At 44.9% G+C, this 24,921-nt stretch overlaps 1 protein-coding gene across 7 annotated transcripts in view; it reads right to left on the bottom strand.

Moving 5' to 3' along the window:
* The window catches only part of SETBP1 (SET binding protein 1), a 377,682-nt gene extending 354,109 nt beyond the window's left edge, over positions 1 to 23,573 (bottom strand). For 2 of the 7 annotated variants that reach the window (XM_009192646.3, XM_017951682.3), the window contains exons 1-2: positions 23,089 to 23,573; positions 1,486 to 2,143 (exon numbers count right to left, since the gene is read on the bottom strand). In XM_009192646.3, coding sequence (XP_009190910.1) covers positions 1,486 to 1,971 — 486 coding nt within the window. In that variant the 5' untranslated portion in view covers positions 1,972 to 2,143; positions 23,089 to 23,573. Of the gene's footprint in view, positions 1 to 1,485; positions 2,144 to 6,051; positions 8,904 to 10,811; positions 11,958 to 11,978; positions 14,689 to 22,459; positions 22,637 to 23,088 lie in introns of those variants that run through there. The other 5 variants (XM_017951680.3, XM_003914334.5, XM_031658797.1 and 2 more) reach the window with 5 other exon arrangements.
* Between the last annotated feature and the right edge of the window lie 1,348 nt (positions 23,574 to 24,921).

The following is a 24,921-nucleotide window of genomic DNA, read 5'->3' as shown; positions in this document are numbered from 1 at the left end:
AAGAGAAGTTCATTCATTTGTGCCATATTTAGCTAATCCACACAGCTAGAGCCCAAATAAATGATCAAATGTCAGGGAGAGAGTGACAAAGACTATGATTAACACCTACAACCTAGAACCCCAAAACTCTGTCAGTAAAAGGGCTTCCTCCAGGGCCATCCCCAAGTCCCAAAGATTCTCGAAGAAAAAAACTTACTAATAAGGCAGTCCTCTGCTATCACAGCTGAGTGCTACACACAGGAAGGGAGGTCACTGTAACTCACTGTAACTCCCTAATATACAAAATAAATTCAATGAAATATGAACTCATTCATTCCCAACCAACTGACACCACCAACCACCTGTCTAGCTACTTTGCACATCCATGTTTGACTTTTAGGAGGAAAGTAACAACCAACCAAGTTAAGTCAATGCCCAATCTTAAAAGTCCATGATGTATTGGACAGAGATTCAGGCCAATCACTTGCCCCTTTTTTTGGTTTTCTACAGTTCCAGTTCTAATGCGCATCGCTGGCTTTCACAATGATGAGTTTTCAGCTCTGTGAGAGTCTTAGTTACTACAAAGACAGGGCTTCCATAGTCAGGCGAGTGATTCATCTTAGGAAGATTTACAGTAGTAATGACTGAAATCAAAAGGAGATTTTAACAATTCTTGACTGTTCTGATTAACCCAAGTTTTTTAATATCTCACTCCTAACTATGAAAACTAATGCAAACAAAGAAAAAAATACTAAAAATTTTGTTATGGCTTAGCTGACCCAGACAATTGGCTGTTATACAATAAACAGGAACTCCCCAAAATTACAATTCTATAGCTATTGCTGTCAGACATGCAGAAGATATGATAATGAACTAGATACTATACCAAGATTATAGCAGAGGTATTTCTTCTTGAGTCCTTAAATATTCCATCAAGGAGATTGGTAATTAATGAGTAGGTAAGTACAGTCGACCCTTGAACAACACGGGCTTGAACTTCAAGAGTCCCCTTACATGAAGATTTTCTTCTACCTCTGCCACCCCTGAGATAGCAAGACTTTCAACCCTCCCTCTTCTTCCTCATCCTCAGCCTACCCACCATAAAGATGATAAGGATGAAGACCTTTATGATGGTGCACTTCCACTTAATAAATAGCAAATATATTTTTTCTTCTTTTTGATTTTCTTAAGATCATTTTCTTTTCTCTAGCTTACTTTTTGAAAGAATACAGTATATAATACGTATAATATATATAATATATTAAATCAGTGTTAATCAACTGATAATATTACCAGTAAGGCTTCCAGTCAACAGTAAGCTATTAGTAGTTAAGTTTTTGGGGAAGTCAAAAGTTACACACAGATTTAACTGTGCAGGGGTCTGAGTCCCCAACCCCATGTTGTTCTAGAGTCAAGTATAATATATAAATAGACCCTAAGAAGTTGAGGATAAAATGGCAAAAACAGAAAAACAAACAAAAATGACTATAAGACAGTGCTTCCTACCTTCTTTTTGGAGTGGCTTCTTTCTTCCTCCTTCGTGACTTTGCTGTTTTTTCCAGCACGGGACACCTTCTGGTCCCCAGACTGCTTGATGGTGATCTTGATCTCAGGTGGACATATATAGTTCTCCAAATTCTTTGGGGGTTTCTTAGCCCGCTTTGTGGTCTGAATCTTTAGCTTCAGACTTCCCTCTGTGAAGTTTGCCTCCTTGATAGAAAATTCCTGCTCTTCCAAACCATCTCCTGCCACCCATTTCTCACTGTCCGCGTTGGAGTTGGAATCCACATCCCGCCCTGAGCCTAGTTCATCCTCCTCCTCTGGCTCCATGCGTTCTCCGCCCACCGGGATCCCCTTCCCAGGTCCTGGAGTGGAGAGCAAAGGTTCTCCTGCACAGCCAGGAGCAGCTGGGGGCTTGGCTGAGGAGACCGGCAGGAAGTCTGACTCGCCCCCTCTTTGCCGGGAGCTGCTTAAGGTTTCCCTGGACTCCATGACAATCTCTACAGTCTTCAGAAGTTCTCAGGAGGGGGAAGGGGAAAAGGGAAAAGGGAAAGGTGAGAAGAGAGGACACCCAAAATTCCAAGAACAAAATGGTCCAGTTGCTAGGGTCAGATTCCCAGGGATGGAGACACGATGAGGTGTTCAGAAGAGATCAGATCTGCAACTGAGAAGCAAAGAGACAGTTAGGCATGGCAGAAAGGAAAATGACCTCAAAGGTTACTCAATCTAAGTTCTAGAGGCCCCTTTCCACTTGTCTATGGCATCCAGAAAAAAAAAAGTGATGGAAAAACATCTAACCAGAATAAGCACCATCCCCAAATTAGATTTTACTAGAGCAGAGGGAAAAACACATTCACACATGCCTTCATAATGGATTGCTATTAATTTTATGGCTGTAGGCCCAAGAAAAAAGATAAGAGGTGCGAGTTCTCCAGCCCGGTAGCAAGCTAGAGGTTTCTTTATACTGAAGCTTCAGCCGTGAGTCACTGTTAAAACCAATCATGACGAAAGGGAAGTCTGAAGTATTGAGGCTCAGGTCTACTGGAACTGTATTTGGTTGGTTTTTTGCACCACTTCTCTCTCACATGTGAAGAACAGTTTGCAAAGCTGAGCACAACCCCCATGCTGCCTGGGCCAAACTCTCCACCCACTTGGAGGAGGGGCATTCAGCCTATCTCTTAACTGTTTCACCTTTATCATTTTTCACTATGTATTATTTCAATTATGCAAAGACCTCTCTATTTCTTCAAGCAAATGCAAAGCTTAGGTGTGAGGCTCACAAAAATAAAATAAAAAGAGTTCAGTGGCAAATCACTTATAACACTGTGATTAATGGAAAACAACCTCAACAAATGTTTCTACTGACATAAAAAGGAGGTATTTAATCATTATCAATTATTTAGATAAAAATAGCCTTTCTAGACAGTTGTAATTCCCTTTTGGTTTCTTAAATGAAGTAGTATTGTGTATCCAGCAGCAAAAGAGAAAAAGGAAGAGAAGGAGCATTTTATAGGCCTGTGGAAGTGTCAGGAGTCCCCCCAGGATCTTCCTCTCTACCTTCTTCCAAGATGAGAAGAGAAAAATCAGTTAGGCTCTCTCCGAACTATCACAGGATCAGCTAAACTTGCCTTCATGCTTCTTCACCCCACGTTCCATTATTCCCAATTTCATACTCATAATTTTCAAAGCCCAAAAGGAAGCCGAAATGCTCACTCTCAAGAGAAAACCAAGAGCCCTGGGGCTACAAACATCACATCCTCCCGCCCTTAGGCTGTAGGCTGGATCACACTCAAGCCTTCTCAGCTGCTGAACACTTAAGTTTCCCAGCAGAAGACATAACTGTTCATCTTAGGTTTCTACCTCTGAGCCCATCAATTTAAAGAAGTGGCTGGCAAATGTGCCCACCAGAAAATGCCCAATGCTGCCTGCAAAAACACATTCAGAATAACCAAGAACTGGAAGTCTGAAGACCAGACGTTTGTCTTCTCTCTCCAGAATCAGCACATTTTTAGCTGACGCCCCATGAGGAAGCCAGCCAGGAAGGCAGCCCAGGCTCCAACATGGACCCTGCTCCCCAGAGAAGCCCAGGAGCATCAGCTACCGGAAAATGCTCAGCTTTGCAGAAAGACACATTTACAACTGCTTCCACTTCAGGGAAGAGTCAATGAATACAGCTTTTCTAAAAAAGAAGAAGCTGCCTAGTGAGAGCATGAGCATGTTCACTGACACTGTTGAGCCAAAACTGAAAACAGCCACCTGTGACCCACGCTACAGGACGGACAAAGTCTCCACTTTGGGAGGTGGGGAGAAGTTAGACTAGATGACACTTGATGTTTCTTTTACTGACAAGATCTTTGGTCTCATCTAGATTTATCTGCCCAATAACACACATCATTTTTAAAAAGTTATACTCAAGTTGACTTTACGGAGGCCTCTCTTACTAGTGTCAGACACCACCCCAGCTGTTGGAGACATCAATGTACCTTAGGGCATTTCCCCATTTGTCAAGTGGTAAGAATCCAATAGGTCTTTCTCAGTGTGTATCCCAGATCCATGCAAATTGCAAGCCATGTTTTCTTATGGCAGTAATGTTCAGAGTCTATTCCCTTTGGCAGGAATCTCCAACGACATTTTAATTCTCTAATACCTACCTATAAAATCTCCCCAGGTCAGGAGAAAAGGCAAGGCATATATATACAAAGTTCCTAAATGAAATCCATTTGGACCTTTGAACCAGAGTAGGGAAATGTATGTTACAGATTCTGTGATATAATAAAAGAAGGTGAACTCTAAACTTTAGATGAATTGATGGGCTTATACAGAGAATATATTATTAATATTAAGAAAATACCTTCCATTAAAAAAAGGTTCACTTCAGAGTGAAATAAATGAAACAATCATCTCTTACATTTAACTACGTGTACAACACAAAGTTCCAAAACTTAAAATTCAAGTCATAAGAGATCCATATAAAAAAAAAATTCAATTCAAAATTTTTTTTTCAGTTCTCCTCAAATCAAAATACTAAGATACAAGGAAAATACAATCTCTTTCCTCCAGGAAGTTATGCTTTTGATGGGAGATTTGACAAATCACTCTAAAACAAAGCAGAACTTTATATGTACTGTAAGAAAGGACAGAATCAAAAGGAAGAAAAAGTTTTTTCCACTTGGGCAAGGTGTAGATAGCTAGGAAACTACATAGAAAGGCTTCAAGGAGAATACAAGACAGATCTTTGATCTTGATGGAGGTTTCCTAGGTAAAGCAGGAAGAAGGAAGACGTGGCAGATAAAGGGAAGGCATGACGCCACGTCCCAGGCAGGCATGTGCAGGGTTATGCAGAAGAAAGAGGGAATTGATGTTTGGCTAGGAAGTATGGTAGAAACTGGAAACCTGTGAGAGATACGGCTAGAAATAAAAGGTCATGGCAAAGTCATGAACATCCTTGAATGTTGTGCTAACAAGTTTGGATTTTATCTTACAGGTAATGTGAAGCCATTTAAGGAATGGCAGCGGGGAAGGAATAATATCAAAGCTATGCTTTAGTAAGATAATTCCGATACATGGTGTGAGGGTGGGATTAAGTGAAACTGATGTTAGAGGCAGGGGGCCATAAGAAGGTTCAGCTGAAATTTCATTCATTTTGCTTGAAGACCCAAACCAGGGTAATGTGAGTATGTCATAATAAATACTGTAGGTAAAACAGTAATGCAGTCTCAAATAGCCTTAATCTTTAGGAATTCATCTATTCCAGACTTTTCATACTTGTTTCACCTTAAAAGACCAAAGCAAATTAGCCACCAACTTGCACTCACTACTCAAGTCAAACTAGTCTCCACAGCAATGTTATACATAGTTCTTTCGGTATTTTTCAAAATATACAGAATCTGTTCTTATACCCACTTCCTCTCATCCTTGCAATGCCAGCCATGCAATTGGTGTTCGCTGAATGTTTGTTGCATGAAGGAATGAATAAACAAATGAATAAAAAGATCCCAAGCCTTTCCATATTTCCAGGTCATCCCCAAGTCTTCACTTCTCCATGGCAACATTCTGTAAACTCCAGACCATGGTGCTCACTCCTTGGGTGGACTGACATTGCACCCAGCTGTATAGTTCGTCACTAAATACCAGCCTTGTATTGTCTTCTAGTTGTTTTGAGCATATAAATCTTATTTTTCTTACATGATTGCAGCTCAGCCTCAGGCTGAGACTGACTGTGGTTGTATAATGCTGACATTACCTATAGCACCCATTGCAGGACTAGGTGCTTGGAGGACTTCAAGGTTTTTTTCTGAATGAAAATGGCTTCGCCCCCTGACAGCTATTCAAAGTCCTATAGTTCAAATTACTCCCACTGCAGCTCCACCCACCCAGGCAGCAGCCCTGGCCAAATTTGCTGCCTATCCTGAGGATTATAATCCAGCCCCTGGTGTCCATATGTGACCCTCATCTTAGAAAAATAAAATAAAATAAGCTTTCAAAAGAAACAGCAAAGAAACCTAACCTGTCTGTTTACTTCATCAGCACACAAAGCTGTTGTTCTCTTTTAGCTTTCTTCCCAGCACGTACCTGCCTCCCCAAATTCACAGTTCAGTTTTTTGGTGAGTCTGGGTGTCAACTGCGAGTCCTCTTGTGATTCACCCCTGCCAAAACACGCGTGTGAGTACACGCACAGGCTCACGCACTCACGGAGTTGGGGAAGCCAAGGCAAGGTAAAAATGTTTTGCCTTGTCACATTCCAGCAGTCAGTGACTCCTCCTGAGGGGGCGGGCACACAATGGACACTCTGTACTTGGCTCAGGCCTTCAGTCCAACAAAAGTTAACCCTTCTATGACTGCCTGCAGGACTTGGGCAGGGCGGCAGTGGGGGCTGGGAGTGGAGGAGGATAGGAAAGATAAAATTGCTTAAGAGATAACAGCCTTGTCAGCCCCAAGCAAACAAAAGGGCAAGGAAAGGAAATAGATGTATTTGGAAAGAATACTGAGATAGGAGTCCAAAACTCAGTCTTTATTCCTAGCTCTGCTGTTCACAGGCAGTCAGATGCTAGACAAGCCACTCTGAGTCTTTTACCCACACTTTGTGGATCTCTTATGACCCACACTTGCCTTAGCAATGAATGGGTTGGGACTAAAGTCTCTTTCACACTCAATACTTTGTAATTTTGCCCTGCAGAGCCATAGACCTATGAGTACACTCCAAAATGAACAGCATGAACCTAGAGAATTATTTCTCCGAATGGCCAGGGGAATCCTGCTTGGCTAGATGTGTCTTATACCCAAATAAGTTCCAGAGTACTTCCTCCCTCCCCTCCAAAACTGCCAGATGGAATATTTTTTCCTAGTTTAAAATACATTCTCCAACTGGGGAACTCTTACTTATTCTGAAGCTTGGTGGAAATGCAAGTTCTTGAGCTCCACTTACTGAATCAGGGCTCCAGAGCTGCGGCCCAACACGCCGGCTTTTACCAAGCCCTCTCGGTGGTTCTGAAGGCCTAGAGTCAGAACCAATGTCTTAGACTGTGCCTGGTCTATATGATTACCCCTGTCAAGTTGCTAGATCATAGGCATTATTATCGAGTACATGAGGGTATTTCTCCCTTACGGCAGTACCGTGAGTCTCTTGGGAACAGGCAGGACTTGTGTTGTATTCATCCACATAATCCTAACACCTAGCACCATGCCCAACACATAATGAACATTCAAGAAATGCTGGATGGCTGAATTAACAAACGAACAAAGCAACTCAAGCTGGGCTTCCCAGCATCATTCATTCACCTCGCTTTTCTGCTTTGCCCAGGTGCCATGTACATACAGGCCACTGTCATCCTGACTGTTGCTTTCCAAAAGGACAAGGTGGTAGAGATAGGGCCCTTAGTATATTCAACAGGAGTCAAAAGAAGTGAATTCCTGGCCTAGTTCTGCCACTTAGGAGCCCTCATAAGCCTCTTTCAGCCTCAGTGTCTCATCAACAAAGTAGAAAAAAAAAAAAAATGATGGTTACCTGGCCTACTTCACTAGTTTATGGTTTTTACTTTTTAAAAATGTTTTACCATATTTCCTGGTAGTAGAACTCCATGCTCCTTATTACAAAATAAACATGAACAACACATGAACCTCTCAGGTCTTAAAGGCAAACAATCCCAAATACAGGAAGAGTGCTCTGCTTCATTCCTGAAGTTTTGCAAACTTCCCCAAGCTCTTCATCCTCAGTCCTCCCTCGGCTCTGGACTCTGCAAATTCCCATACCACAAGGCATTTCTTTCATCTTCACACGTAAAAGACACTGGGTTGACTAGATAATTCTCAGGCTAGAAAACTTTTTGCCTCAAAACTTCGTAGAATGTCTTTCAGCATTTAAAGTAATGAAGAGAAAACAGAGGCTGGCCTGGTTTGGTTTCCTCTATAGGCAACTTGCTTTATGCGTTTATAATTGAAAACTTTCTTTTTCATTACGTTAGAATTTTATTAATGACAAAATGAGTGTAGTGTGGAGCTCTCTCCCTTTAATTTTCCTGGAACATAATGAGTCTTTTGGATCTGTAGATACAGGTTCTTTCTAGTTCAGGAATGTTCCCTTCAATTATTCCTTTGGTAATTTCTTCCATTAAATGGTTCTTACTTCTTTCAAAGTTTTTCCTATAATTCTGAGTTTAGAGCTCTCATCTCTGTTCTCCATTTCTATCGTTTTCTCTCTCACTGCTTTTCTTTCCTTCTTTTGCCTTGTGGGAAAGCATACCCCAATCTGTTCTCCATAATACCAATTTGATTTGATTCTATTTTCCACGCCCCCTTTGCCTTTATTGACTTCACTGTGGATTCTTTAAATTCTACAACTGCACATTTTGTGTCCCTGCAATCTTTTACTTTATGCACCAACTTTTCAGTTGGCTCTAATGTCTTTTCATCACAGCATGCTCCCTCCTTGTTTCTTAATGCTCCTTTTCTACGGGTCATACTTCTTGTTGAAGATGCCAGGTAGCTTTCTGAAACTCTAATATTGCTGTTGGATTAACTAATTCTCCTGATATTGTTCCTTTAACTCGTTTTAAGTGTTTCTTCCACCTCAGGAAGCCTTGTGTTGGGTTCTGTTTCTTTGCTCCATGCTCTAATGAGGAAGTACTGGACTACAGAGGAAGAAGTGGACTACCTTCTACCCATTGTGAAGCCAGTCACATCCTCCTCTTCAAGTTACTCCTCTTATCAGAGACCATATCAAGTTCTAGTGAACAGTAACGAGGATGCGCTGAAGCTAGTGCCTACGGACACGTAAGAGCCCACTGTGTGTATCTCTCCCCAGCTCCACATTCAGTGGCATTAAGTTGGTAGCTTAAAACTCAGCCATGGGGCATGGTGGCTCATGTCTGTAATCCCAGCACTTTGGGAGGCTGCAACGGGTGCATCACCTGAGGTCAGGAGTTCGAGACCAGCCTGGCCAACATGGCGAAACCGCATCTCTACTAAAAACACAAAAATTAGTCAGGCGTGGTGGCACGCACCTATAATCCCAGCTACTCAGGAGGCGGAGGCAGAAGAATCACTTGAACCCGGGAGGCTCAGGGTGCAGAGAGCCAAGATTGCGCCACTGCACTCCAACCTGAGCAAGGGAGCGAGACTCTGTCTCCAAAAACAAACAAACAAACAAACAAATAAACTCAGCCATGGTGGGAGTGTTTACACCACAAGAACGAGCAAACTTTACAAGTCAGTGCTTTTAAAAAATCTGGAGTATTAAGCATATACTAGAATACCACTGAGAGTACACATCCATCCACTATTGTGTTGCTGAACTGAGAAGAGTTTTTTCTGTTGGATTCACAAAACCAGCTGAACAGCTAGACTTCACAATATGCCCTGTGACAAAGACTCCACGATCACCTCAGAGCTTTACTCGAAGCAACATCTCTTCCCAGAAGTCAATGCCCTACTTCCACTCCTCCCAGAACTCCCCTTCCCACTCTTGCCCATTTGTTTTCTGAAAGCTATAGTCTTTGAGAATATGCATAATGACGTCAGGGACGGAAGTCTTTAACTGGCTTTGTTCAAGCTGCCCATACAGTAGACTTGATGACTGCCTGCTTTTCTGGTTGACAGAAACCATGAATCTTCTGATTACGAAGGCAAATGGTGTAAAAAGATGGAGTGTGATCCTACCTAATTACAGATGAGGAAGAGATTGTATTTTCCACCTAGACTCATTGGCCTATAGTTATAAGAATCTCTTGTCAGATTCTGGCAAGAGACTGACTGTCTGACTTTGGCTTTGGGAGTGGTTGATTATTCATCCTTCTTTATGTCTTCTAAGGTATTTTGGTGGGGAGTCACAACTGACTTCATGGGACTTTGCATGCACCTGGAATCTTCCTCTTGCTCCCCTGGAGTTAGCACTTCTTCATTACTCAGGCTGAGGTTAAATGCCTCTTCCCTGAGCATCACAAACCAGATCATAACTCACCATTTTGTGCCTTTGTAGGCTAGGACTTGTCTTTCCTAACATTTATTATATAATTAAATATTTGTGCCATGCTTGGTTTCAAACTCTGCCTTCTCCACTAGATAAGCACTTGAAGGTAAGATCTGTGCCTATTTGGCTCACCAAGGTCATCCCCAGGGCCTGGCACAGTTCCTGATACAGACAGACACTCCAAATTATTCGTTCAGTGAATGCTGAATGAGAGGTCAGACAGACACCACTTGACTCAGGTGCCTATTACTGAGTAATCTTTCCGGAATTCCTTCCTGCTGCAGAAACACCCAGAGTAAATGCTCCATCAACACTGGTAAATCCAGCAAGTGTCCCAGCTCTTACCTAGCTCTCAATCGGCAAAGATAAGAGCAGCTCTACACCACGGTTCTCTGACCCTGCAGATACATCACCTGTCTACAGCAAAGGACAAAGCTCCTGCTTAGTGGTGTTTTTATACTCTGCACTTGTGTGGTATGTTCCTGATCACATTTTACCTCTTCCAAGCAGCATTTCCAGAGTACTTCACATACCACATGCTCTAGCAGCATCTCATAAGCTGCAGATCTCCCGAGTCCCACTGATGGGCATTACCGTGTATGATTCCCTGATAGGTCCTCTGGTTGGCTGGTCCTTTCTCTTTTCTCTACATGGTTAACTCTTGTTATCCTGCAAGAATTGGGTCACGTTTCACCTCCTTCACGGAGACTGGCTGGAACCTCCTTTTCTACCTCTTCCTGCATACACATGTGCACAGACATACACACAGACAGACAGAAAGACACAAACACATGGTCTTGTTCTCACTTCCCTGGTCATTCTGCTATCACAAAGCATTTGGCAAGCTCCATTTCAGCATTTTATTTACCTGTCTATCTCTCTCACTAGACCACGAGCTCCAGGAGGACAGGGCTATATTTTAAATGCATCTCTGCACAGCTCGTAGCATAGAGAACACTGGGAGTAACCGTCCAACAGTAAATGTTCAAGCCATGTTTCTCCTTAAAAAGAAGAATGGAAGCAGTTCTGATTTGATGTCATAGGTTTAGATTTCTTAGCCTCTCTTTCCCACTTAGTAATTGTGTTCTTAGGAAACATTTTTAATCTTTTCAAGTCTCATTTGGAAATGGGGTAATAATTCTACCTGAAGGGTTGTTTCAAGAAGAAATTAAAGATTAAATGAGATAATAATCATGAAAGAACATACTGGGATCACCTTAGTAAGTGTGCAAATTTTTTTGTTACATTTGATTTACTTCTATAGTCAGTCACCACGCTAGCATTTGGCTAAGTGCTGCCGTCTCTTCTAAGACTCCAAGTCAAGCCCTGAGGGACAGGAGTTGAAGACCAACCTCCTCCATCTTCCTACGCAGTGAGAAGCACAGACAACTAGTTTCCTTTGTATCTGCTAACCTGATCATTTAGCTGTTGTTTGATTATTGCTCTTCTCTTGTTTCCAGTTTGTCTCATGGAGGAAATAATACTGGGTACAGTCAGGAATTCCACATTCCAATCCCTCCTCCACCATTTAGAGCTGGTGGCCTTGGGCAAGTTCCTTTTTCTCCCTAAGTCTTCCCATCATTATATGTAGAATTGAGATCAGAGAACAAGAGTTCAGCTCTGTGGCCCCTTCCAGCTCTGACATTCCCAGGTACTGAGCCTTGTCTCCTCAACCAGAAGCCCTCCAAAGCCAGGACTGGTACCTTCCACCTCTTTTTCAGATTCTGCTGACTCTGCAGCTCAGCCTGGCTGGACTGGCTGAGCCTAAGACAAAACTAAGCATATGCCATTGTTCTCTGTACTCAGGGATCTCTATGATAAGGAAAGGAGATTAAACTTCTGAGACCTGAGGTCTGACATACTATCCATTAAACAATAATTCCAGCTCTAGCTGCAAAAAACAGTGTCTCCTCTGGGAACCAATAACACAACACAACAGCATGACCCTTGTGTCTTTGCTCCCTGGGGAAAAATCTCTACAGTCCTGCCTGGGCCAATCAAGTTTGCAGGTTGAGCTCTGGCTTTGATGACTTACTTGTGCCTGTGTTCCTCTGTGCAGTCAAGGAAAAGTGTTCTCCTGTAGTGAAAGGGTGGGGAGGGGGGTGGTTAAACATTACCACTAACTTGTGCTGAGCTCTTTACAGTCATTGTCAATTTAATTCACACAACAGCACTGTGATGCAGAAGATCTTGTCCTCATTTTACAGACCTGGAAATTAAGGTCCAGAAAGGTTAATGATTTACTCAAGAGCACACACTTTCTGTGCCAGATTCACAATCAAATCGAGGTATATATGATTACAAAGCCTCTTACTTTGACATCATGAGGTATCTAAAACACAAAGTGATGCCAACTTTTGACCAAAAGTTGTTAGTTGCTTCTACATATATGAGTTCTAAAACCAGTGTGCCATCTGAATTGCCACGTCACTTAAACTGTCTTAGGCATCAGTTTTCTCATCTCCCTTTCCTAATGCTCTTCACAGAATCTTGCAGGAAAAACAAAAAAGGTAAATAATATGTGCAGCACAATGCCAAAATAGGTTAAATATAGTAGATTTGAAAGAAGTAATTGTGACCAAAATATTTCCTGTCCACATAGGGTGGAGAGATTCACATGGTAAAGAAAATAATCTGAATTGTTAACATACATCAGGTATTCTCTAAGTTTATTTACGTTTTTCATCTGATTTAAGTTTATTATACTATTTAACCCTGATTTATTCTCTGATTTTAACCCAGAGACATATCCATTTTACAGATAAGAAAATTAAAGTTGAGGGATTTGTTGAAATCACAGGAGAAGCTGTGTCTGACTCCAAATGTTATTTTAACCATAGAGCCACCAGTCTTCAAATACTCAATATTACTGGTCCCTGAAAACTCTGGTCCTCCACCACACCATTTGCAAATTGAGAATGGAAATGGTAGACATACTTGGAGGCAATGAGGATAAACTGAACAATCTAACAGATATTAATAAAGTATTTCAAAGCCTTCTAACTTTCACCTCACTACCTGTTCAGTTTTAATTCAAATTCCTTGACTTCTCAACCATCTGATTCAGCCATTGCTATGTTCATCGTCATTTCAACATAAAGCATAATCTGGCACATATATGTTTGTGCTTCTGCTGCAAAGGAGATGCTAAGCATACCAGAGAACTAAACAAATACCAGCTCCACTTCCCTTTCTCTATGATATACCTCTTCTAGCTATCTTGTACTGTCATTAAACATTGCCTTGTTACTGAATCTTCTATATTTCCTTCTCCAATTATACATTAAACACTTGGAAATAAGTACCAGTATCATAGAGTTTTATGTTCCCCAGAGTGGCCCATCCCCATTCCAAATGCTTATATATCATTTCATTTCTTGTTCTAAAGATACCTCTTTTGAACCCCAGGCTGAAGAGCTGGTAGTGGACGGGACCTAGCAGCGGGAGGCAGAGTCAGCTGTCAGCATTCTTTCATGTGTGGTATGAGTGGAAGTCTCTGACAGGCACACCCACCTGCTCCCCAAGACTGCTCTTCCTGCACTTGGAAAGCTGTGGGCATGCCTCCCAATTTCAGCTTAGGGGAGATGAATCCTTGGCCTGTTTCTCACAGGACACCATCCCATCTGTCTTGCTGCCTTACACTCCACAGAGCCCTATGCTGAACTGTTCTCCTTTCTCCCTCTACATTCCCAAGTGGATGATCTTCCCTGGTGCTCCATACCTACCCAAGACTATTCCATTGTCGATGACTCAGCTCAAGTTCCACCTACTCCTGGAAGCTTTCTCTGATCTGACTAACCCTTGGAGATACTAACTCCCTCGGGCTCCCACTACAATTCAGCACTTAGGCGTACAGGGCTGGCTGCTGCTCCTCCTCCCCTGGTTTTCATGAGCTCGTAGAGTATCTTTCACTCTATCTCTTGGGATCCCCACAGCACCTATCAGAGTCTGGTCACAATCAATAATAATGTCAATGAACAAACCAATTTTTGCTAAATCAGAGAGTTGGAAACTTGATTAGTTTGAATTATAACAGGCATATTGAGTCCAACATAGAGGGCGCTGGGTTTTATCCTTCTCTTTGTGGACAGAAGACCTCAGACCATAAAGGTGTCTGCTATAGGGGTGTCTGCCCCTCAATGTCAGCCATCTTCAGGGCTGTGCTGCTTCTGCCAGATGCAGTACATGTTCAAAATTAGTATGTGTTTCCTTGAGGCAATTCTCAAATCACATTTGAACTCTGTCCCCCTGCTGACCCTATGCCAAAGCTATTCTACCCACCAAGAATGTCCCCTTGTTCTACATCTTCCATCAAATCCTAAACGCATACTCTGAAATCTTCCCTGACTATACCTTCAGCCTGATCACACAAATAGCAAAATTCCATTTTGGATCATGCTCCTACTTTGGCTGCAGAAGAATGCTTTCCATTTCAGCAAAGCACGTATCTGCAGATACACTGCCCACTCTGCCAGGACAAAAGCCACATCTCATAGCAGGTCTTTCCCAACCAAGTGTACCAGGCACAATGGCTCACACAATCTGCAATGCTGATATTTTAATAAATATTTGTGGATCAAAACACCAATCGCAATAGAGCTCTAAAGTGTAATGAGTAGAAAGGTTCACAGAGTTTCACATCAAATCATCCCTTTTAGTCACTACTATTAATCAATACTTTTTTAAAAATCAAAGGTCTTCATCAGGCATGGTGGCTCACGCCTGTAATCCCAGCACTTTGGGAGGCCGAGGCAGGCAGATCACGAGGTCAGGAGTTCGAGATCAGCCAGGCCAATGTGGTGAAACCCTGTCTCTATAACAAATACAAAAAATTAGCTGGGCATGGTAGCGCGCACCTGTAATCCCATACTTGGGAGGCTGAGGCAGGGGAATCGCTTGAACCCAGAAGGTGGAGGTTGCAGTGAGCAGAAATCATGACAGTGCATGACTCCATCTCAAAAAAAAAAAAAAAAGAAAAGAAAAGAAATCAAAGGTCTCATTGCTCAAATAACAATAGGTCACAGAAAGAGACACCAACAACTGTACAGGACCTGCCATGCAGATTTCATTATTCTGCTACAAGCATATTGGTGCCCCCATTGCTTCTGATGAGCTACTATGTTGGTTCCATCAAATTCAGCTTCTCCATCTCAACCATTCTCCAAGCCACAAATTCAAACTCCAAGAAGCTCCTTTCCACTGACAGAACTGAAAATCATTGGCAGATAAAGGGAATATTGAAGAAATTGCTTTTTACTAAATTTGGCTAACAATATTACAAGCTCCTTTTTCATCCCTAATCCTTTACTAGATCCTGGGGTAAAAGCAACTGTAGCATTTCAGTGGCTTGAAGAGGCCTCCTCTTTCTAAATATCCAACCAGTATGCTCCCAGGTACTTCATCAGTCCCACAGAACTTTTACAGTACCTTAGGCCAAAGCCCAATTTCCTTGATCCTACTCCAACCCAAATCAAAGGCGGCTCTGGTTTTGCAGACTGTAGGTCACTGTATCTGATCTCAAAATGCACACAAAGCAACCTATTAGCTATTATTGAACACAGGCTGCAATGTGGCAGGGCAGACCAGGTGCTGTGGGGAGGGAGAGGACATTCCAGGAACCCAGGAATGGCCCAAGACTTCATGCTCTTTAGAATCTACATGGAGAAATGACATCCAGCCCCCTAGATCCATGACATGAGTAAAGTATCCATAGCAGGGTTTCCCGATGCCACCTGACAGGAAGCAGCAGCAAAGCCCAACTACAGAATATTTTCTGGACTTTCTAGAAACTGTCTTTGTCTGTTCCGTCTCCCTTGATTCAAGTCAGTTATTTTACCAAAGAGAACCAGTTCAAAAGTGGATAATGTAATCCCTTTCTTCCTTCCACATTACTTTTAGTGATATGTTCTCACATTCAGCTCACCATTGCCTCCTCTCCCCTTCCCGGTCCTCCAAGACTGACTCCAGTGTTCTAATGAGTGCTCACCCCAATTCTACTTACCCCAGCGCACCACCTTCCCTTTCTGTAACTCTTTCAGCGCATCAAACATTTAGCAAAGTGCATAAATCCTCGGTGGGATTGGTTTGGACAGTTGTTGGGGGTGCCTTTAAAGGGGTTTGAGGAGCTCTGACCTTTAAGAAATCCTTAACATTCCTAGGACACCTCTAGCTATAGAATCACAGAATTTTAGAAGGGACACTCTATACCAATCCAAACATTTTTACTGTACAACAGTAGAAAGGCAATGTAGCTTGTCCCACATCATATGCTAATAGGTGTGAGCCCAGGCTGCTTTCTGCCTCAGCCTTCTTGACCTCTTAGGCCAACCAGTTGCACCCAGCCTCCTCAGCCTTCTCTGTTTTCCACTGTGGCCAGGCTCACACCATCACTGAAGAGCGGAAAAGCACTTGGACTTAAGCAACAAAGATGACTGTATGGTCAAGTGCCAAAATGAGCAAGATGGACAAAAAATACAATTGGAATTTTCAGAGAAAGTCAAGAGCTATGTGTGTTAGAGTCACAATGAGACTCTGGTAGGCACTATTATTATTAATAAATATTTGATGACTGAATGAGTGAATCGGTGACTGAAAGGATGCACATGTGGTAAAATATGCTTAACTCTTAAACTTTAAGGGAGAAACTTTGGGTTGATTGCCCCTGAAAGGCAGCTGAAAATATAAAAAGCCATTATCATTGGCTTAAAGTAGTTACTATTCACACTGTCTACGGGGCCTTCACTGTGTTGCTTCATAACGCAGAGCATTAATACACCTTAAACAACATTGACTTTCAATATTCTATCTCTTCATAAATGCTGTGATTCATTCAGGAAACAAAGAAACAAAAAATCATTAATAAATAAGGTCCAACGCTGTGTAGGAAAACCTGTCCCCTTCTTCAAGGGCTCAGAGCTTGGGGGTGTAAGTGACAACAAACAGCAAGGCAGCATAAGCTGGGTGCCTTGCTCTGGGAACTTGGGATGAGGAGCTGAGAGCTGGGAGGAAGGAACTAGTTAGCCCCCAGGGAGGAGGCTGGGTGCAACTAGTTGGCCTAAGAGGTCAAGGCTCTGGTTATAAGGGACCAGTCAGGGCACTTTCCACCTGGAGGTGACAACACAGAGACAGCTGAGGTGTGGAGGCAGAAAGATGTTCAGAATGTCCAGTGTCAGTGAAGAAACCAGTCTGACAACAGAGCCTCGGGCATATTGCATAAAATCGGGGTTCAATCGACAACACTGCAAAGTGCCTGCTGCTGGCTGCCAGACAGGGCAAACCAGCTCTCATGAGAAAGGGTAAAAGGAGGGACACAGAAGAGTCAGGGAACAAATGGGCTGTGAAGAACTTTCCTGATTCTGGAGAACTTACTGGATTTGCTGGGACAGCAGCAACCCTGCTATTAGTTCTTTTCTTTAGAAAGGCTAGAAATTCTGTCCTGAGTGCCATTGCTTAAGCATTGCGGTTTCCTGATGGAAAACCTCCCCCTCATTCTCTCCACCTCGCCTCCCCTCCTTGTGTGTTTGCACATCTTTTTCCTTTTCTCTTGCTGATCCTTAACTCAAAGAGCATTTCCCAAATACTGGGACATCTTTGAGTCCAACTGGATATTACCTGAGACTTTGAGTCTCAAAAAGCACATGGCATAGTAGGCATCTAATAATTCAACAGTTATATGGACATCGGTTGAATTATTAGAACACCAGGAGCCCTTGTGGGCATTTCTGATCATTCCAAGGGGTTATTAATTACTGGGCTATGGCAACAATAATCCCAGGCACCAGTTTCCAGGAGGCAGCATGAAAATCCTCCCAGAGTTCAATTACAGAAATTAGCTGGTATTATTTAATCCTCGTAACCCCCATGAAGTAGGCAAGGTAAGCATCTTTATCTTTATTTTACTGATTAGGTTCCGGAGGCTCAGAGAGGTTAACTGACTTGACGGAGGTCATTTAACTGGGAAGTACAGGGACACGATCCAAAGCGGATCTTGTCACTTCAGATGTGAGGCTCTTCACACTTTGCCACAGCCGTCTGGCCCCAGGTTGGCCACCAACTTGTGTCATTTCAGGCAACCCAGTGTATCAGTTGCCTCATTCTCTGAACAGAGATAAAATGCTTATCTGGCCTTCCTCCTTAGGAGAATCAAGGGGGCGGAAGCCATATAAAGATATTTTTGAAAAGAACAAAATGCCATGCATATGAAAGGGGGTATTTTTGGTGGGAAAAGATAAGTTGGATCAGAGAAGCATTTTTCCAAGCTGACAAAGTTCTAAAACTCTTATCTGCTCACCATTCATCCCCTATTCCTCCTCAGCACTTGGAGTGGCAGAGCCTCTGCCTACCTCAGGGTTAGCTCAGCTGGCTTTGCCTACAATTGTTTTACCGGGGTCTGCTGATCATTAACCATCATGGGCTCCTGGGAGGGGGTGGCGGCTACCTCCCAGAGGACTCTGTGGACTTCAGGGCTGCTCACATTCTTTACCTGGTATCATTTGCTGTGAACAGGGTAGGAAGTCAACTGCTGGTTTCTAAGCTAAGGGCCATTAAAAAGAAAATAGTTCCTCAGCCAGGTGCGGTGGCCCACGCCTATAATCCCAGCACTATGGGAGGCCAAGGCAGGTGTATTACCTGACGTCAGGAGCTCAAGAGCAGCCTGGCCAACATGGCGAAACCCCGTCTCTACTAAAAATACAAAAATTAGCCAGGCGTGGTGGTGGATGCCTGTAATCCCAGCTACTTGGTAGGTTGAGGCAGGAGAATCGCTTGAACCCAGGAGGCAGAAGTTGCAGTGAGCCAAGATCACGCCACTGCACTCCAGCCTGAGTAACAAGAGAAAGAATCTGTCACAAAAAAATAATTCATTAATTAATTAATGGTTCCTTAACCTTAGATGGTACCCTCTAATGGGGGAGAAAAAACCCTCTTAAAAAAAGAGCTGTTCCGGACTGAACCTACGAAACTTCAAAATCAGAACAGTAAGGACCAGAAGCTTCGACTTAGTTATCTATGATCACAGTCCCCCAAAACCTTCTGCAGCCCCAACATGATGTATCTCAGGGGGGCATCAAAATCTAATAGAAAGTTCAGTAAAAAGGAAAAATGAAAACTCAGAGCTAAGCAAAAATGCAGATTGGCATCATCTTTCTGCGTTCATGAATTGTAGTCTGTGGACATCCTGGTGTGTTTTCTTTCCTGCACTTCTCAGGTACATGGCAGGCCAAAGTATGTGCAACTTCATGAAGAGTTTGTAAAACACCAGGGTTGCCTTTAAAAACCACTCTAAAAGAAGCCCAAACTTATGGCAATAGGCATGATGGTATCACTCCTTATTCCTGGCCCAAAACATTTTGGGAAGCTCACTAGGTTTCAACACATGCCACAGGATAGGAATGGAATTGGATTGTTTTGCTCCCTTCACAGGAACCTCAGGACCAGAAAAATGATGTGCATCAAGACCTCTGTGAGGCTTCCTTTCTTCAGCCCAGTGCTGCTAACTCTCCAGGGCAGCCTCCTGTGCTCCCACTACCAGCCCCTGATAGGACTCTCCCATACACTGAGTGCCTGAATAAACTCAATAACACCAACCCATTTTTAAAGCACTGCAACTCCTCCTTACAATACTAATGTGTTCATAATAATTTACCCCATTCTTCTGGCAGAAGCAAAACTGAAGCAACTTGAAATGCCATCAGCAAAAAGTTATTTATTTCCCATTCCTGAGCATCAGAGAAAACAGGGTTTCATTGGCTGGATCTGCCTTCAATAGCTTTCTGGTTTCAATTTAAACTTCAAGTCTCCAAGGAAAAAAACTGGCATTCTGGGAGGTCCAGGCCCAGCCAAGTTTCAGTGTCTCCACAGGAACCCAGAAAGGATGCCCTAACCAGCTAGCTATTTCTCATCTGCTTCCTTTTGCATACTATATAGAAGCTTTGGAGCAGAGATTGAAGTACAACTAAAAATAATGACCACATTGAGAGAACTCTCCTCTCCCAGAGGTACACTTTTGTGCCAGATAAGTATCAATTCATCCCATAGAGGAATTCAAAGTTAACAGGAGAAATGAACAGGGAATCCAGGGGAAAGTACCTACCTATTTATTTCTTCTTCAGCAAAATCCTGCCTCCTGCCTCTCCCCACTCACCATTTTCAACTAAATCCTAAGACACTCCCAAGCACTGTTTCCTTTTTCCCCAACCCTTATTTAGATCAGGTGATTTACAAAGTAGCTCACTCTGAGTAAGGCAAGTCCATGACCAGAAGCCCTTATGGTAGCAGGGCCTGTTGGGTTAACTTAAAGATACCTCTAAGTTCCCCTGTGTAGTCCAGAACTGGGCCTTCCAGCAGCGCCTTCCTATGTAACATTCTGATGTTAACATACAAAAGATCAAATTACAGCCCTTCACTTGCCTAGCCCTCTCATGAACATATAAGGCATTTGATATTTTCCCCCAAGCTACAACCCCTTCTTAACCGACACTTCTGCCTCTCAGACACTCCACCTTATGTTCGCTGCAAGCCATCCCCTCCCCCACCTCCAGTTTGTTTATTCCAGAGACACATCTATTTTCCCAGCTAAGAGAGACGAGTCCCTTTCCCTCCTCTGGCTCCCGAAGGCGCATTCGCTCACCACCTCCTCCCCCAGCTCAGCTCAGGTTACTGTAGTGGCTAGCAACTCCCACAGCCCAGGTCTAACACCAACTCAACTTCCCAAGACCAATAGTTTGTTTTGGTTTTGGTTTTGTCACCTTAATGGGGGAGGAGAGATCTTGTGCCAAGCAACACTCTGGGTACCTGGTCTCCATATCTTTTGGGGCTACATTCCCTGCAGTTTGCAAATACTCTGTTTAACCACACTTGATTTCTTCTTCCTCTTCCGACTTTCCCCCAAACACTCTGTCTTAATACCCTTTTCTGGGAACAGGCAATGAGACTAAGCACAGGGGAAAACAGCACCTCACCTTCGCTCTGAAACCTGGGAATCCCACGTCAGAGCAAAAGAGCTCATGCCTCCCTCAGGGTTAAGGATGGTAGAAGCCACAGAAATCATGAAAAAGGGGAGGGAGTAACCTGGGATTGTAAACTAGCTACATCTTAAAAGTGCTACAAACTTTCTCCTCCCTCACACGCCCCTGGCTGGTTGGCTCCGCCTTCCCATCCCAGCTGGGGTGTGCAAAGGAAACTGTCCCAGGAATGCCCAGGTCTGGTCCAGTGTTGCAGATGTGGCCTGCACACAACACCGCCCGTCCTCTCCAAATACCTCTGCTCTACCCCATCCCCTTTCTCCCACAGCACACACTTACATGCTTTGCACATGAAGATGAGTTTGGATGGGGCACAGGAGATATACCTATTTACTAAAGGAAGGTAAGAGATGGTGCCAAATTGGCAGATAGTTTTGGTGACAGTACAGAGACTTCAAGAAATTAGTTTTTAGTATAAATCTACAGAAAAAGAAGAAAAACAGGATGAAGAGTGAAGGAATGAAAAGAAAAAGAAGGAAAAAGAAGAGAAAAACAAGCAATGCCAGTGGACTCCAACTAAACTTTAAGAGGAAAGGTGTGGATAGTTGGCAAGAGGTGGGGGGAGTGTAGGGGCTGGAAGGGAAAGGTATATGCTGTAGAATTCCAGAATAAACTGCCCTTTTGGAGGAGAGTTTCTGCAGGGATAAAGAGACACACAAATTGCCCTTTTAGCGTTAGATGTCAACCGTGAGATTATCAGGACAGTTTATTTGAAACGGAAACGAATCGGAAATCCTTCCCACAACAGTCCTTTTAGACAGATACACACCCTGAGAATCCAACACAGACACACATAAAGAATAAATGCAGCATCAGGGGGCAATAAGAACTCCCTTTCCACACTCCCAATACCTCTAGCCTCATCTATTTCCAATTGCACAACTTTCAATCTCCAATGAAAATATTTCCAGTTGGATCCGATTTCAGACTTGTAGTAAGCGGTCTGGATGGGGGGGCGGGGGGAATAGGTGCTGTACTGTGCAGGGGAGGGGGGCTGGAAGACAGTATTTCGGCAGTTAACTTATTTTTTTAGAACCAGCATGCTCTACCGATCAGAAATTGCTATTACCCAACAATGCTTCCATCACAAACAGACACTGAAAACAGCATCCCCGTTATCACCATCTTGCTAAAGATCTGCCCGGTCCAGTTTACCTGACTTTGTCCCTGCGGAACTTCTCAGACAGTATTTCGGTCAAAGAGAAAATGGTTTGGAAGACAAAAACAATAAATCGATACCGAAGGGTTCCCTTTCCGGAGTGATTTCCCACTGGAAACCACCGAACGGGGAAGCCTGCCGTTCATTCCCAAGCCCACGGCTCCTCTAGAAACGCACACAATGCGTGCTTTCAAAACGGCATTCGTCTGCTTTTAAGGGAATTCCTATCTTTTCAGAGTCCCAAAACCAGAGAGCATAAGAAAGAGACTCAAATCCATTGATTAAGATTTTTAAGAAAAAGACTAACACACAGCCACAACACAAGCACACACCAACCTTCGCCGGCTGGACCACTTCTTGCCTGTTCTTCTTTCTATTAACGACACGTTAGATTCTGATACATTCCCCCCCCAAAAAAATCCAACTAGGTTACAATGTAGCTCTCTAGCTCCACTTAACCTGCAAGTTACAAAGAGAGAAAAAAAAAAAAAAATCCTGCCTTCCCACCCCTTTCCTTACCCCCTCCCCCTCCCGAGTCCACTCCACCAACGCCAAACCCGCCAGCCCCGCCAGCCGGCGGCAGGACCGAGGGAGGGTGCAAAAGGCGGGGGGCGGGGGGGGGAGATCAGATTAGGCGAAACTCAATAAGCTCCCAGCCCTCCAGCCCAAAGCTTCCACCATCGCCGCCACCAACGAGCCACTCCAATTGAGCCAGCATCGCCGCCCACCCGCCGGCCCGCCGGAATCGCGCCCATCTCCTGCAACCTCGCCCGGACCGGCATCCCGCCCCCTCGGCCCGGTCTCCCCCTTCCCGCCGGGTGCAAAGTCAAAGACCCAGCAAGGCGACGTGAACTTTTGCATGCAGGGCACACACGTCGCCCCCGGTTCCGGGCGTGCGGGGGCCCGCGGCGCAGAGGGAGGCTGGGCGCCCGGGCTCCCGGGCCAAGGTCGCCGCGCGTGCTCACCCATGTCCCGGCGGCTCCGGCTCCGCTGGCCCCGGCGCTCGCTCAGATCCCGGCTCCGGTAGCTCGCCCGAGCCCCCAAAGGTGCTGCTGCGGCAACTCCATGGCGATGAGCATCTGTCAAACGGCGAGCCGCGGGCTGGCCGCCCTAGCTCGGGGGGCGCCGGGGCCCCCGGGCGCGCGGAGGCGGCGGCGAGCGGCGGGCGCCCCGGCCGGCCCCGCGCTTCCCGCCTGACTCGGCCGCCTCCGCCGCGCCACCGATTTATGGAGAGAGATATCAAGGGGGAAAATGGCGTCTCCGGAGCCCGAGGAGTCCTGGAGTAATCACATTCACACACACACGCCCGCACGCACACACACTCGCACACACTCGCACACAGGCGCGCGGCGAGCCCTGCTAATTTTAGCAGGAGCCAAAAAAAAATTTATATATATATATATATATCCCCGTCTCTCCGATCAATGCTTTTTTTTTTTTTTTTTCTTTTTTTTTTTTTTTTTTTTTTTTTTTGCTTTTCTTCAAAGGATGGGTTGGAGCGTTAAAAATGTTGCTGGGTTTGGGCTCGCAGGAGGCGGCGCGCGGAGGGCGAGGGCGCTTTTGCTGAGCTGTGCAGTTCGGTCCGCGGCGCCCAGCGGCCCTGCCCGTCCGCTTGTCCGCCCGCGGTCGCTAGTGTTGCCGCCGCCGCCGCCGCCGCCGCCGCTGCTCCATGGCCGCGCCCGCCCCGCGCCCCCGCCGCGTCCCGTCGCCGCCCGCCCGCGTCCCCGGCGAGCGCTGGACTGGGGTCGGGCCCGTGTGCCTGCCTCCCGCGCCCTCTCCGAGTCCCGGACTCCTAGTGAAAGGAAGGGGGAGGGCGCGGGCGCGGGAGGGAGAAGGATCGGAGCGGCAGCGCGGCCCAGCTGAGCAGGTACCGACCGTCACCCCGCGATCTTCCTCGCAGGGGGCGCCGGCGCCCAAGCTGCTCGCCCGAAGGGCCCAGGGCCGCTTCCCAGACCGGAGCCGGGGGAGGCGCAGCCAGTAGCAAGCTGCGAGCGACCTCTCCCCCACCCGCCCCCCTGCCCCAGTGAATTTCTGTCAATTGAAGGGAGCGGGTCTCTTGCCCGGGGAAAAGGAAAACAGTTCGTGGACGGGCATCCGGGACCCCTCGCCGCCCCCAGCGCCCCTCCCGCTCCCCGGAGCCCTTGCGGCCCAGTGGCTCCTGCGCGCCGGAGTCCGCCGCGAAGACTGAGCGGCCGCGGGGAGCGCCGCGGGCTAGGCGCGTATTCCTGGGCTCAACACTGCCACTATCTGACACAACAGGAGCAGTGTCGGGGGGGTCCTGCGCGCCCAGACGTGAGCTGTGATAGGCTCTCGAAACTGGGCGCATTTTTTTTTAACCTGGTAATTACATTTCACTTTCAGGGGTTTTTTTGGGTTTTTTTGTTTGTTTGTTTTGTTGTTGTTGTTAAGCGACTTGTATGCATTCAGATCTCGTGCATTTTCTCGTTATTCACGAGAATTGGACATTTGATGAAGGGAAGGACCCGGAGAGACGTCAAACGCGCACTGGCATGCAGTTGTCTTCAGGGTGGTGGGAATGAACAAAGTGGAATGTCTTCAATTCTTACAAAATATGGTGGCATTTTTAATCTCTGAGTGTTTGTATTTGGCCTACAAAGGGGGTCTTTTCAGGGAAACCGAGGAATGGAACCCTTCAGAGACATGTCTACATTATAAAACAATATAGGATAGATACGGATTCGGGAAGGTCTGCAAATGGTTCCTCTTAAAGACTTTGAAGTCAAGTTGACTGAGAACTCAGATTCTGAGACGAATCCTTTCACGTTCTTCATGAGAGT

Source organism: Papio anubis, chromosome 19, assembly GCF_008728515.1.
Source record: "Papio anubis isolate 15944 chromosome 19, Panubis1.0, whole genome shotgun sequence".
NCBI lineage: Eukaryota > Metazoa > Chordata > Mammalia > Primates > Cercopithecidae > Papio > Papio anubis.
Note: the sequence above shows the minus strand (reverse complement) of the source record. Positions and strands in the feature narration are given on the sequence as shown.